The sequence below is a fragment of the Leopardus geoffroyi genome, chromosome A2, assembly GCF_018350155.1.
Source record: "Leopardus geoffroyi isolate Oge1 chromosome A2, O.geoffroyi_Oge1_pat1.0, whole genome shotgun sequence".
Classification (NCBI taxonomy): Eukaryota; Metazoa; Chordata; class Mammalia; order Carnivora; family Felidae; genus Leopardus; species Leopardus geoffroyi.
Window position 1 is genome coordinate 8,183,997 of NC_059331.1, and position 12,326 is coordinate 8,196,322.

Here is a 12,326-nt window from a genome sequence, read left to right on the forward strand (position 1 = left end):
TAGAAAGGGAATCAAGTGAGAAACAGAAAACCGCCGTGGGTGCTTCCAGTGTGTGGTCAGGAAAGTCCTATCTGGGCAGAGACCTGATGAAGTGATGGCCGAGGTTCTGAGCGGAGGAGGGACTGGCGCCCGCTCAGGTGCTCACAGGCGCCTCCTGGGGGCTGTGGCGGGGTAGGGCAGGAGTGGGGAAACTAGGATGGGTTGCAGAGCACTGGTCCAGGTGGGAGGCTGTGGGGGCTGGGCTGGGGTGGGGCTGAGGAGGTAGAGGGGGAGGCAGCCGATGCTGATGCCGAGAGTCAGAGCTGACCAAAGCCCCGGTGGATGTGGGTGCAAGAGAGGAAGGCATTTTCTGGTGACCCTGAACTCACACAGGGACCGAGCTGCCATCAGCTGGGGAAGGCAGAGTCAGGGTAGGCTTGGGGACCATCAGGGGCTGGGTTGGGGCCACGCTGAGGGAGAGAGGCCTCTGAGAAACCACGTGGGGAATCAGGGAGGCAGCCGTGCACATTCAAGAGTCTGGTGTTGGGGAATGAGCTCCAGGCGGGGTGTGAATTGGGGAGTTGTTAATGCACGGCCACGTTCAAAGTCCTAGATGGGGGTGAGACCCTCAGGTGAGTGTAGACAGAAGAGAAAGGCCCAGGAGGTCCTCGGAAAACCCACCCCGCCGGGCACTGGGGGGAGACTTCAGCAAAAATAAAGATGCTTTTCTCAGCTTGGGAAGAGGTCCAGCTGGCAGGGGATCCGAGAGCAGGGGGAAGGGCACGGCGTGGACGCGGGACTCTGGTGCGTCCTCATCCAGGAGCCAGGGAGCACCTAAGTCGCAGTGGCTTTCAGCCAAGGCCTGGAGGTTCTTTACGATGGACCAACAGACATCGACATCCTCCCCGCTGCCCCAGGGCCACCTCCCTCACTGCCCATCGCTCCCATGGGTTGGAGCCAGCGTCACGTTCTGTGTAGGAGTAGCTCTACCTGCTTTGTCACAGAATGGCCTGAAGCTCTGGGACCCGCTGGCGTGGCTGAACCTGGGCTTTGTTGTGGGGCAGGCCTGCCAGGAAGCTCTTCCTTGCTGCACAGTGGGCAGCTGGCCTGCCTCCCCAGGCCCGTGACCCCCTGTGAAGATGGTAGGAACCCCGGAATAATAGTCACGGAAACAAGATAGAAGTTGCTGTTGTTTCTCACGACGTTCCCATCTGGGGCAGGTGGGGCAGCTCCAAAGGCGTCCGGGTCCATCCTTATTCCTGAGCCTTCCTCCTCCTCTTCCAAGATGGCTGCCCGAGGTCCAGCCACCATGATATTCCAGGCAGTGCAACAGAAGAGGAAGAGCCTTCCCACTGAAGGCCCGTCTCCCACTCTCCGAGACTCCTTCCAGAAGTCTCAGGGCAGCCACACACTGACTGCTAGTTGGCCGTAGCTCCGTCACGGGCCATGAGGAACCTCAGACTCAGATCTCACGCCGAAGTGGTGGGCCAGTTTGGCCATCTCGGCCACCGCTGCCCTGTGGGACAGGAGAGCACGTGTGTGGCACAGATCCCAGCCTGCAGAACACTGTCCATCCGTCTCTCCTCCAGCCTTGTGGCTCTTGCCGCCTCTGCTCACAGACCCACATTTGTCCTGCTTTGCACATGCTCAGCTGGGAGCCCCAACCCTCCACGTCCCTCCCCCCACCAGCCCAGCCCCCCCAGGAATCGGGGCACATTCTAGACCTTCAGTATCCAGTGCAGTAACCACTGGCCCAAATTTAGCTATTTAAATGTTAACTGACTGAAATAAAATGAAGTTGAAATTCACTTCCTTAGTCACCCTGGCCCCGTTCCCGGTGCTCACAAAGAACCCACCTGCGGCTCCTTGCTACCGCACCTGACGACACAGGTTCTGCCGTCACAGAATGTTCTTTTTTTTTTTTTTTTTTTTAATATTCTTTTTTTTTTTTTTTTTTTTTTTTTCAACATTTATTTATTTTTGGGACAGAGAGAGACAGAGCATGAACAGGGGAGGGGCAGAGAGAGAGGGAGACACAGAATCGGAAACAGGCTCCAGGCTCTGAGCCATCAGCCCAGAGCCCGACGCGGGGCTCGAACTCACGGACCGCGAGATCGTGACCTGGCTGAAGTCGGACGCTTAACCGACTGCGCCACCCAGGCGCCCCATAGAATGTTCTTTTGAACAACTTTGCCGTAGCCTCCCTGAGAAACCTTGATGGGAGCTTCCCGAGGCAGGGGTGTTATGGGACACCTGCCCACTTCTGAGAGTGTCTTGGGCAGCCTCTGGCCCCCACGGGAGGGCATGGAAGAGGGGAGAGGAGAGGAGTCACCCGAACCCACAAAAACAAAACCCCACGGATGCCACTAGATGCAGACATCACCGAGCATGTGCGCCGCACTTGGCAGGGTTTTAGATGCTGTAGGCACTAACTTGGGGCTCCTCTCAGCCCGACTGGTTGCAGGTGCCACTGCCATCCTGGGGCTCCAGTTGTGAGTGCCCGGGTCAAGTGTGAATCCCCGTCATTCAGACCCCAGAGCCCACGCTACAGCTCCCTGCACCTGTTAGCCCCACGGGCAGGGTCGAACCACATGCCTCTTCTTCCTCCCTCTTGCTGCAGGAACGTCTACAAGGACCTGCGGCAGATCGAGCTGGCCTGTGACTCCCAGGAGGACGTGGACAGCTGGAAGGCCTCGTTCCTCCGAGCTGGGGTCTACCCCGAGAAGGACCAGGTAAGGAACCGCCCTGCCCAGCCGGCACACGTCGGGCTGTGCTGACCCTGGGAGAGGAAGGGGTCTGGCGTCTCCCTGGATGGGTCGTTTCTAGGATCATAGCCCATACTATCGTGAGCAAACAAAGGAGAAAAGGGGAGAGGGTTTTGTGGTCAGGGTCCAGAAGGCTCTCCAAGTAAAGACAAGGACAGGGATATACGTGGCCTGGGACCCCATCTGTTTTGTTCCCTCTCCTCCTCCTGTCCTTGAGGAAGAGTGAACGTGGCTGCCCTCGGCCCCCAAATTAACATGTTCCAGTCCCCAGGTGAGGGGTCCAACCACCTTGGGGCATGGTCACCCCAGGTCCAGGCAGCTCAGGCCAGGGGCGGGCAGGGCCACTTGAAGCCAACACGGCCATCAGGGGACATCCCCAGAAAGCCGGTTGTGGGCAGGACAAGGCAAGCCATTCACAGAGAAGGGGGGCTCCCCACGCTCGCCTCAGGCCACAGTCCCCCCTCACCGCCTGCCCTCTCCCCGCACAGGCAGAGAATGAGGACGGGGTCCAGGAGAACACCTTCTCCATGGACCCGCAGCTGGAGCGCCAGGTGGAGACCATTCGCAACCTGGTGGACTCCTATGTGGCCATCATCAACAAGTCCATCCGTGACCTCATGCCAAAGACCATCATGCACCTCATGATCAACAACGTGAGTGCCCGGCCCCGCCAGGGCCCGCCCGCCACCAGGGAGGAGGCCAGGGCAGCCACGGCCGGATTGGGCCCGGACGCCCTTTGTATGACATTTAACATTAGAGTGAGTCACAACCTTCTAAACGTCAGAATCAGGGTTCCCAGCCTCTCTCGGGAGATTAGAAGGTACAAGCCACGTGGAGCTCACTCCCTTTTCCTTGGGTAATTGAAACAAATGCCACACGTATATACTTTCTCTGAAGTGTTTCAATCTTGTACGAACCCTAGGAGAAGAACTGTGATCATCTCCCATTTTCTAGATAGGAAAAGGAGGCCCCAGCAAGGTCAAGGAAGCTGCCCTGAGTCACTCAGAAGAGTGGGAGGTGGGATTAAAGCCCAGACTGAGTCTGTCCCCAGCTGTGGCCTCCTGATGGCCTGTGGCCCAGCCCACCTTCACTGGAGGGCTCTGCGTACCCCCGGGCTCCCGAGACTCACAGGGCTCTAGGCCTCTCTCTGGTGAAATGCACTTGTACTGATGTCTCCCGCTCTCGGTTGCTGGGAGGGTGCAGGGGGTTCATATATCAGGCCTCCTGCTCAGCTGGGCACCCAAGAAGCTACGTAGGCCAGCTTTGGGTTTATGTTGTGCCTGTGAAAGCTCGAAATGTAACAGGGTCTAAAGCAAAAATAAGGAGAGAAGAGGATGTCCAGGTTGATAATAACTCATTTATAATGTAGAAAAAGAACTGTGGAGCGTAACAGAATATACAGGAAGGCTCCATGTGTATAAAAAGGAGGGGAAATAAACTGTCAAGCCTGGTCATTTTTGGAGATGTTGAAAGTCCATTTGGGAAAATTCAACATCCATTCTGAAAAAGACAACTGTAGGAGTCTTCTGTTAGGAATCTGTGTTTCAGTCTCAAAGTCACTCTTTTTTTTTTTTTTTTTCAATTTTTTTTTTAATGTTTATTTTTGAGAGGGGGAGGGACAGAGAGAGGGAGGCACAGAATCCAAAGCAGGCTCCAGGCTCTGAGCTGTCAGCACAGAGCCCGACGTGGGGCTCAAAGTCACAAATTGTGGGATCACGACCTGAGCTGAAGTCAGACGCTCAACCCACTGGCCACTCAGGTGCCCCAAAGCCACTCTTGACCTTAATGGGGGAGCTCAGGAGGCATTCCCTCGAAAGTCAAGAACAAGTTGGCTATCTCCACTTGTGTTTAAAACTTTTTTGTAGAGTCACTAACCAATGTAGTCAGATTAGAAAAATCGCGTAGAGGTGTGAACACTGAAAAGGAAGAGGGAAACCTGTCCCTATTTGTAGAAGCTCATGTACACGTGAACACACGTACCTAGAAATGCAGTAAAAGTACCTGAGAAACTTGTATATCTTATAGGAGGTTTTGGAAGGAACAAAGTATACAATGAACAGAAACTAGTACTGTTGTTGTTGTTGTTTGTTTGTTTATTTATTTTTTTTATTTTAGAGCCAGCGTGTGCTAGTGGGGGAGGGGCAGAGGCAGACGGGGAGGGGGGTGGGGGGGAGGGGGGGTGGCGGGGGAGGGAGGGAGCGAATCTTAAGCAGCCTGCACGCTCAGCAAGACAAGCCTGACTCAGGGACCCTGGCTTCATGACCGGGGCCGAAATCAAGAGTCGGACACTCAACCGACTGAGCCACCCAGATGCCCCTTTTAAACATTTCTTTTTTTAAGAGAGGGAGCTAGCAGTTTTTTAACAGATGCCAGTTTGCAGATAACGGATGGGAGGAGAGATGGCGATGCGAGAGGCAGGGTCCTCGGGGTAGGTTTAATCATCAGCGTCTGGTGAGACGGGCCGGAAGAACACTGGAAGGTGGCCCCGAGAGACGCGGCAGACACTTGGGTAGAACCCCCCCGCCCCCCCCACCCCGGGTTGTAAACCTCTGGCTCGTCCCGCAGTAAAGTTAAAGACAAGAAAGCCTGCGGGGTGTGGCGGCCGCCCTCCCAGCCAGCGGCGCAGGCGCAGGCGGGCGTGGTGGAAGCCCTGACCTCTCCACCCCTTGTCCCCAGACGAAGGCCTTCATCCACCACGAGCTGCTGGCCTACCTGTACTCCTCGGCGGACCAGAGCAGCCTCATGGAGGAGTCGGCCGACCAGGCCCAGAGGCGGGACGACATGCTGCGCATGTACCATGCGCTCAAGGAGGCCCTCAACATCATCGGGGACATCAGCACCAGCACCGTGTCCACGCCCGTGCCCCCGCCCGTCGATGACACCTGGATCCAGAGCTCCAGCAGCCACAGGTCCGTAAGGCCCGGTCACCCGCAGTCGGCGGAGGATGCTGCCTGCGGGCTCCCAGTTCCTCCCGTGTGTCCCGTCGGGGCATAGCCCACGGGGTGGGCAGGGTGGAGGGGCTCCCAGGGCTGGCCGCAGTGGGAGCGGCTACCCTGCGTGGGCCTGAAGCGACGAAGAGAAGGGTTGGGTTAAAGGCCCACGTGTCTCCTGGTGCTTCCCACGCGGTGAGCCCAAGTGGAAGCCAGAGAGGGCAAGAGGCCCGGGCCGTGGTGGCCACGGGGCCATCCTCCTGGAGCACAGACGAGAGTGGCGGGTTGGGGACGATCTGCGGGAGCCGCTGGGAACCTTAGCTGGCACGTCCCCTTCCCCCTCAGCCGCCCCAGAGCTGTGGGATGGAGATGAGACCCTGGCATGGGCAATGCAGACCATCAGACAGGGATACCTGACCGGTGACGGGGGCAGGTGGCAGGAGGAGAGGGTCGGTCAGGGAAATCTAGAAGGTGCCAGCCCTACTGAGACTTCAGGGAGCCATGGGTTACTTAGGGAGAGGGCACCCAACCTGGGGAACGGGGCAGCCTGTGGGGCGCCCAGGGCAGGGGCCTGTAGGCCCTGCAGCCTCTGGAGGCATTTGGACTTGCAGTCAGGGCTGGGCTCTGGAGGGACCTGTGGCTAAGGAGGGTGGTTTGGAGGAGGTGAAGCAGGCGGGAGGCCCGAGCAGGGCCGGTGGGGGGCAGAGGGCCGTGGGAGTGAGGTCAGAGGGAAGCGGGAGGCCCTGGCGGCTGAGGAGGGGTGCAGGTGGGCCCTGGCTCAAGTTTTAGGTGGGGGCACAGCCATTGCCAAGCAGGTGGTGGCGGGTGGATGGAGGGAACAGGTCCTTGCCCCCCTGCATGTCCCTGGGCGGGAGCTGGTGCCTGCCTGCGCCACTCCCTCCCCCTCAGCCCTCTATGGCCACACTGGCCAGGCTGGCGCGCCCCACCCCCACCCCCAGCTCACACCCTCTCCTTTCTCCACAGCCCCACTCCACAGCGCCGACCCACATCCAGCGTGCATCCCCCAGGCCGGCCCCCGGCAGTGAGAGGCCCGACCCCGGGCCCCCCCCTGATTCCCATGCCGGCAGCCTCCTTTGCCGCACCCCCCATCCCGTCCAGGCCTGGACCCCAGAGCGTGTTTGCCAACAATGACCCCTTCTCGGCCCCGCCTCAGATCCCGTCTCGGCCGGCTCGGATTCCACCCGGCATCCCCCCTGGAGTGCCCAGGTAAGGCTGGACCCCCCTCACTGCCTGCCACTAGAGCCACCGGCCTGTACCCTGGGGCCTCTCCTCGAATCTGACACCCTGCCCTAAGCTCTCCTCGCGCCCTGTGGGGAATGGAGTCATCATCCCCATTTGGCTGGTGTGAAAACTAAGGCCCAGAGAGACCAAGTCACTTTCCCCAAAGTCACTGAGTGGTGGTGGAGAGTCAAGGTGACTCCAGGGCTCCCAGGCCTGTCCCCTGCCTGAGCAGGTGGCCTGCGATGCAGGATGGGACTCCTCACGCGGGGCCCCTTCTCCTGGTTTTGACCATTTTCTTACTTGAGGACACGCGCTGTGAGCCGTTACACACCTCCGCCCTGCCTCTCCCCGCCCTGCAGGCCAGGCTCTGCCCTCACTTCTCCCATGAAGAACCGGGGCGGGGGGCGGGAGGCGCCAGGTCGGGGGGACTCACACAGTCACACTGCCAGCTCCTCCCTGGCTCTCTAGATCCTTGAGAGCATCCGGCATCCGGGCATTGGGCAGCGCCGTGGGGGGGGGGGGGGGAGTGGGGGGGGGCGGGCTCCTCTCCCTCATCCTACTTATGGCCTCACTGCCATCTCCCCCCTCCCCCTCCCCGTCTGTCTTTATTCTCTTTGCAGCAGAAGACCCCCTGCTGCGCCCAGCCGGCCCACCATTATCCGCCCAGCCGAGCCATCCCTGCTCGACTAGGCTGCGGCTGCAGGGGGGGCGTGTTCTCAGGGGGTCCTCGCACACCCGCGGTGCAGGAGCTTCGGTCTGGGCCCCTCCGCTGCCCCTGGCCCCGCCGTCCTCGTGCCAGGACCAGGCTCCCTGCGGGCAGCCCCTGACTCTTCCCTAACCTTGGCCCCCATCCCCGTCTGCTGCACACAGCACTGACCGAAGGGGCCCTGGAGCCCCCGGGCAGGGAGTGGGGGAGCCGGGGTGGTGCACTTTGGGGGATGGAGCCTCGGGGTAGCAGAGGAGGGAACGCACTCTGGGCGCCATCTCGAATGAGGACTCGGGCCGGGGTGGGGGACTGGCCCAGGGCTTCTCTGGCCAGGAAAGGCTGAGAATAGAGGCACCCAGAGTGCCTGGATCCCCCAGGCCTTCCTGGGGCCCAAGGAGCATGTCTGCTTCTCAGCAGCGGGAGCTCCCGGCAGCAAGCCAGGCCCAGCAGGCCCAGCAGGCCCAGCGCTGCCCGCCCTGTCTGAGTTGTAAATATTCCTTCCTCGGCCTTGGCTGCCGGAGGTGCCTTTGCCAGGTCCGGAAGCCTCAGCCCTGCCGGCCTCGCTCTCTCCTCCCTGGGTCCCCCCTCCCCCAGGTCTCCGGGGTGGCTTGGGCTCAGGGCTGAGTGAGTGGGGAGGCTTTGAGGGGCTCCTGGCTCCTACCCAGGCCTCCCCCACGGGGTGGGCCCCAGGTGGCCCATCACTGAGCAGACCTCGCTCGCTCCTCGCTCGGTTTGACCACTGTAAGTGCCTGCACTCTGTATCCTATTAATAAACTAAAATAAAGGGAAGAAGCTTCTAGTGGCTGCTGTGTGGGCCTTTTGTGTTGTCAGGCTGAGGATGTGGACTTGCTCGCCATCCCCCCCCCCCCCGCCCCCCAGCAGGCCTCCCTCCCACCCCCAGCTCTCACACCTCACTCACGGGGCTCTGCTCTTGGCGAGAGGGTTCACTTCTTCCAGAGACAACCATGCTCTCAAGGGAAGATCCTTTCTTTCCTTAACACCTCAGGAGTGGGGGCAGATGTTCCCCGCTCCCCTTCCACACATACTAACACGGGCCTGGCTGCCGCCCCTAACGCACTGGTGTGGAGACCCGGATGCAGGCCTAGGGTGGGCATCAGAATCACTAAGGGGAGAGAGGATTCCACCCTGAACCGCAGTGGTCAGGACCCCTCCCCACTGCTGTAGTCCTAAGGACTCCCCCTCAGGTCCCAGGCCTCCTGGCCCAGCCCCGGTCACAGTTAAACTTTGCTTTCTGATTTTTCTCTTGTGCCCAGGCGACCACCTCCATCGGCTCCCGCCCGACCTTTCTTCTGAACTTTGTGGGAGACCCCTCCCGCCTGTCTGGTTTGCCCCCTTGGGGCTAGGTCTGTCCCGGCTGGTGTCCCTGAGCCCCAATCACCAGGCTCTGTGATTTTCTGACCATAATTTATTGACTTCAGTGCCCAGGCCAGACCACCCTTTGTTCCGTGAGGCTCCTGTGCAAGGTGTGGCTGGGCCACCCCTCAGCTCTGCCCGGGGCCCCCGCAGAGAGAGCAGCAGGGGCGGGTGGTCTCCCAGTCTCCACTCCTCGAGTTCTGTTACCAGACCTCACAGTGAGCCTCCCCCCTGCACTGGGCTGAGGGGCTGGGCTCCTTCTCTCAATAAAGTGACTGTCCTGGCAAGAGCACTGCTGTCTCCTTCCCAGCCCCTGGTGTCAGCGGGTCGCCCCCAGCCCGGAGCCACCCCCAGCAGCAGCAGCAGGAACAGGCCTCTGGTGGGGTGACGGGGAGACCAAAGAAGGCACGGGGCCCCACAAACAGCAAGCCCCCTCCCACCACAACCTGGTTCAGAAGGCCAGCAGGGAAGGGAAGGGAGAGTTTGCTTCCCGGGCCCCATCCCACACCTAGTGCCAGTGCAGTGCTGGAAGACTCGGGCTAAGGCACGCACATTCACAGCAGGGGACGCGGAGACGAGCCACAATACCCAAGGGTTGCATTCAAATGCTGCGGTGCCCCCGTCCGTGCACCATTCCCAGGAGAGCCACTGAGCTGCCCCTCCCGGAGGGCCCAGGTCCGTCAGCCAAGCCAACAAGTGTTTCTTGCCCGGCCCCTCCAAGGGAGAGGACACTTGAGGGCCACACCTCCGGCCCTGACTGTATAGCCTCCCCTCCCGAAGGAAACTCAGTTGGGGAAGGGACCCCCACGTCTCGCACACGTGTACCCTGCTGCCCTTTTCCCCGTTCTTCCTTCCGGGGCTACGTAGGCACAGGGCGCTTGTCCTGGAACAAGCGCTTGAGCGTGCAGACCTGTAGCACGGCCACCAGCAGCAGCACGGCCACGTTCACAGCAGACCAGAAGTTGACCCGCTCCAGGTTGCCTTCCTGCAGGTTGCGGTCACGTGCCTCAAAGGCCCGCAGTAGCGTCAGCATCTGGATGCTACGCTCCAACCGGGTCTTCATGGTCTCGATGGATTCCTGTGGGGCAGAGAGAGGGACAGGGTCAGGCCTCCGCCTCTCAGGGAGCAGAGACCAATAAAACCAGGGGGAATGGGGTGAGCTAAGATCACAGACTCTGTGGCCAGGCTGCCGTGAGTCTTAAATCTGCTCTCTGTACCGAGTGGCTATGTGACCTTGAGCAAGCTAATTGACCTCTCCGGGCCTCTGTTCCCTCCGAATTGCTGTGAGAGTTACATGCCTAAATAAGTGTAAAAAAATGTACTTAGTAGTAGTCAACAGCACAGTTGCTAAAGCCAGACTGCCCGGGATTCAAATCCTCGCTTTGCCAGCTGCTAGCTGCGTGGCCTTAGCCATCCTGTGCCTCAGTTAGAATGGGGCATTGAGAACACACTACCTACTTCATGCGGAGATTTCATGAGATATTTAAGCCCTCCTACACCTAGAAATGTATTATTTTAACCGTGAGCTGCTATTAACATAATTAAGGTGGGGGCACCAGGGAGGCTGGGTCAGGCGAATGCGGACCCCAGCCTCTGTGGAAGAATGGGAGCGCGGCTGCCCAAAAGCCGGAAATATGGGATGAGTGGCCCCAGTTCAGTCTGAGCACACCTTGATGTCTCCCATCTTGACATCCAGCATCTCCTCGGGCTCCACGGCCTCTGCCCAGCCTTCAACCTCCTCGTCGTCCTGCAGGCTGTCAAAAATGAGTTCAAAGAACACCAGCTTCTCTGAGATTGTGCTGAAGGAGTTGTCAAAGCACAGCTTGTAGTCCCCGGCCTCCGTGGGCTCCACTCTGGAAGAAAGAAGACACACAGATACACGTGACCCTGAGTGGCCCACCAGCTGGACCTTGAGACGCAGGGAAGGTGGTAACCTGAGGCCACTGGGGAGGGGCAGGGCTGAAACCGAACCCAGGCAGACAGTGGGACTGAACTCACGTGTGCACCCCATCTGCCTTGCGGGACTCGCTGACCAGCAGCACGCCCTGAGGGCTCTCCAGCGTGAAATCCACGTCCAGTCCAGCACCTCCGATCACCTGGGAGGGCAGGTAAGAGAGGGTGGAGGGCTAGGGGTAGGCCAAGAGCAGCTGCCAGGGAAAGCCAGACCCATACAGATCACCGGAAGGCTACCTAAGCCCTGACATCTACACCTGCGACCTGGTGCTGCCCGACCTGTCCCAGGTAGACCTTAGCCTTGGCTGTCTTCATTGATATGACCGCTTTGGGTTTGGCTCTTTCATCTGGTCACACCCGCGTCGTAAATCCTTGATCGACGTTTACCTGGCCACACACCAAATGAGGGGACAGGGCCCAGCTTTCCTTAACCCAACCCCTGAGAAATCCTCTTGCTGACCACGCCCTTTCTTGTGGCGCGTCTTGGTCACACCCACCGACTCCGGCCGTCGCGCAACTCTTGGCCACGCCCACTCGGGAGGTTTCCGCCCCGTGAAAGGCTCCCTGTTACAACCTATGGCCCCGCCCCTTCTGGGTGTCTCACTCTAGCCCCGCCTCCTGCCATTATTCCCACCCCCTCCGCTCTACACGCCGTCTCCACCAGCTCCGGCTCGCGCTCCCTAGTTCCGCCCCCGCGCTCTTACGCACGGGCTCCTCCCCCTTCCCTCTAATGCATGCCTCGCTTCAGCTGCCTGGCCACGCCCCCTCACCCAGGCTCCGCTTGTTTGCTGGCTCCCCAACCTGGGACCCTCTACCTGGTACTCAGTCTCGAGGCTTGCGTTGGCAGGCGCTGACTGGTAGAAACATTGTTTCCTCCCCGCAGGCAGCAGGAACGTGAACTCGCCGTCCTGGATCGGCGGTGGCCCTGCCCCTCCCACCCCCACCGGCGGCAGTAGTAGCCACAGTGCCAAGGCTAGGGCCGCTCCGGCCGCCATCATCCGGGTCACCCTCCGGTCTGCTAAGAGGTCGTGGTTCCTTTAAGGACTAGCCCTGCCCCTTCTGCTACTCGGCGGAGCTCATTGGCAGCCGCTCCGTGAAACCAGCAAAGAGAAAAATGAAGGGCCCCTTGAGCGCTTAGCTGTCCGAATGAGTGCCCGATGTGCCTAACAACGCTCGATCATCTGGAGGTTTTTTTTTTTTTCTCCTGAGTGGCCTCCGGCTGTAGTCTCAACCGATGATGGGAAAAAAAAAAAATGACAAAAATAAGTACTATGATGGTGCATCTTTCTCAGGCAAAAGTTAAGACAACTAAGTCGGAGGCGGGCCGGGACCTTCTAAAGCCCCTCCCTGAAGTTTTCCCAGAGTAAGCTGCGCGCT

The 12,326-nt window shown here is 59.7% G+C and overlaps 2 protein-coding genes across 18 annotated transcripts in view; one reads left to right on the plus strand and one right to left on the minus strand.

Annotated features, from left to right (window-relative positions):
- The window catches only part of DNM2 (dynamin 2), a 90,532-nt gene extending 81,247 nt beyond the window's left edge, over window positions 1–9,285 (plus strand). For 9 of the 17 annotated variants that reach the window (XM_045491911.1, XM_045491914.1, XM_045491916.1 and 6 more), the window contains 5 exons: window positions 2,600–2,711; window positions 3,233–3,397; window positions 5,421–5,653; window positions 6,659–6,901; window positions 7,537–8,421. In XM_045491911.1, coding sequence (XP_045347867.1) covers window positions 2,600–2,711; window positions 3,233–3,397; window positions 5,421–5,653; window positions 6,659–6,901; window positions 7,537–7,606 — 823 coding nt within the window. In that variant the 3' untranslated portion in view covers window positions 7,607–8,421. Of the gene's footprint in view, window positions 1–2,599; window positions 2,712–3,232; window positions 3,398–5,420; window positions 5,654–6,658; window positions 6,902–7,536; window positions 8,422–8,896 lie in introns of those variants that run through there. The other 8 variants (XM_045491913.1, XM_045491915.1, XM_045491919.1 and 5 more) reach the window with 3 other exon arrangements.
- Window positions 9,031–12,063, minus strand: TMED1 (transmembrane p24 trafficking protein 1). Its single transcript, XM_045491954.1, has 4 exons — window positions 11,765–12,063; window positions 10,995–11,092; window positions 10,666–10,849; window positions 9,031–10,074 (listed from the first exon to the last, which is right to left on the minus strand). The coding sequence occupies exons 1-4, from the start codon at window positions 11,945–11,947 to the stop codon at window positions 9,856–9,858; spliced, it is 684 nt and encodes a 227-aa protein (XP_045347910.1). The 5' UTR covers window positions 11,948–12,063; the 3' UTR covers window positions 9,031–9,855.
- Between the last annotated feature and the right edge of the window lie 263 nt (window positions 12,064–12,326).

Excerpts from the sequence above, each read along its gene's own strand:
- TMED1 (XM_045491954.1), bottom strand. The coding sequence starts at position 11,947 with ATGATGGCGGCCGGAGCGGCCCTAGCCTTGGCACTGTGGCTACTACTG. Across the intron at positions 10,850-10,994 it reads AAGGCAGATGGGGTGCACAC|AGTGGAGCCCACGGAGGCCG; the intron begins GTGAGTTCAGTC and ends TCTTTCTTCCAG. Across the intron at positions 10,075-10,665 it reads TCAAGATGGGAGACATCAAG|GAATCCATCGAGACCATGAA; the intron begins GTGTGCTCAGAC and ends TCTGCCCCACAG.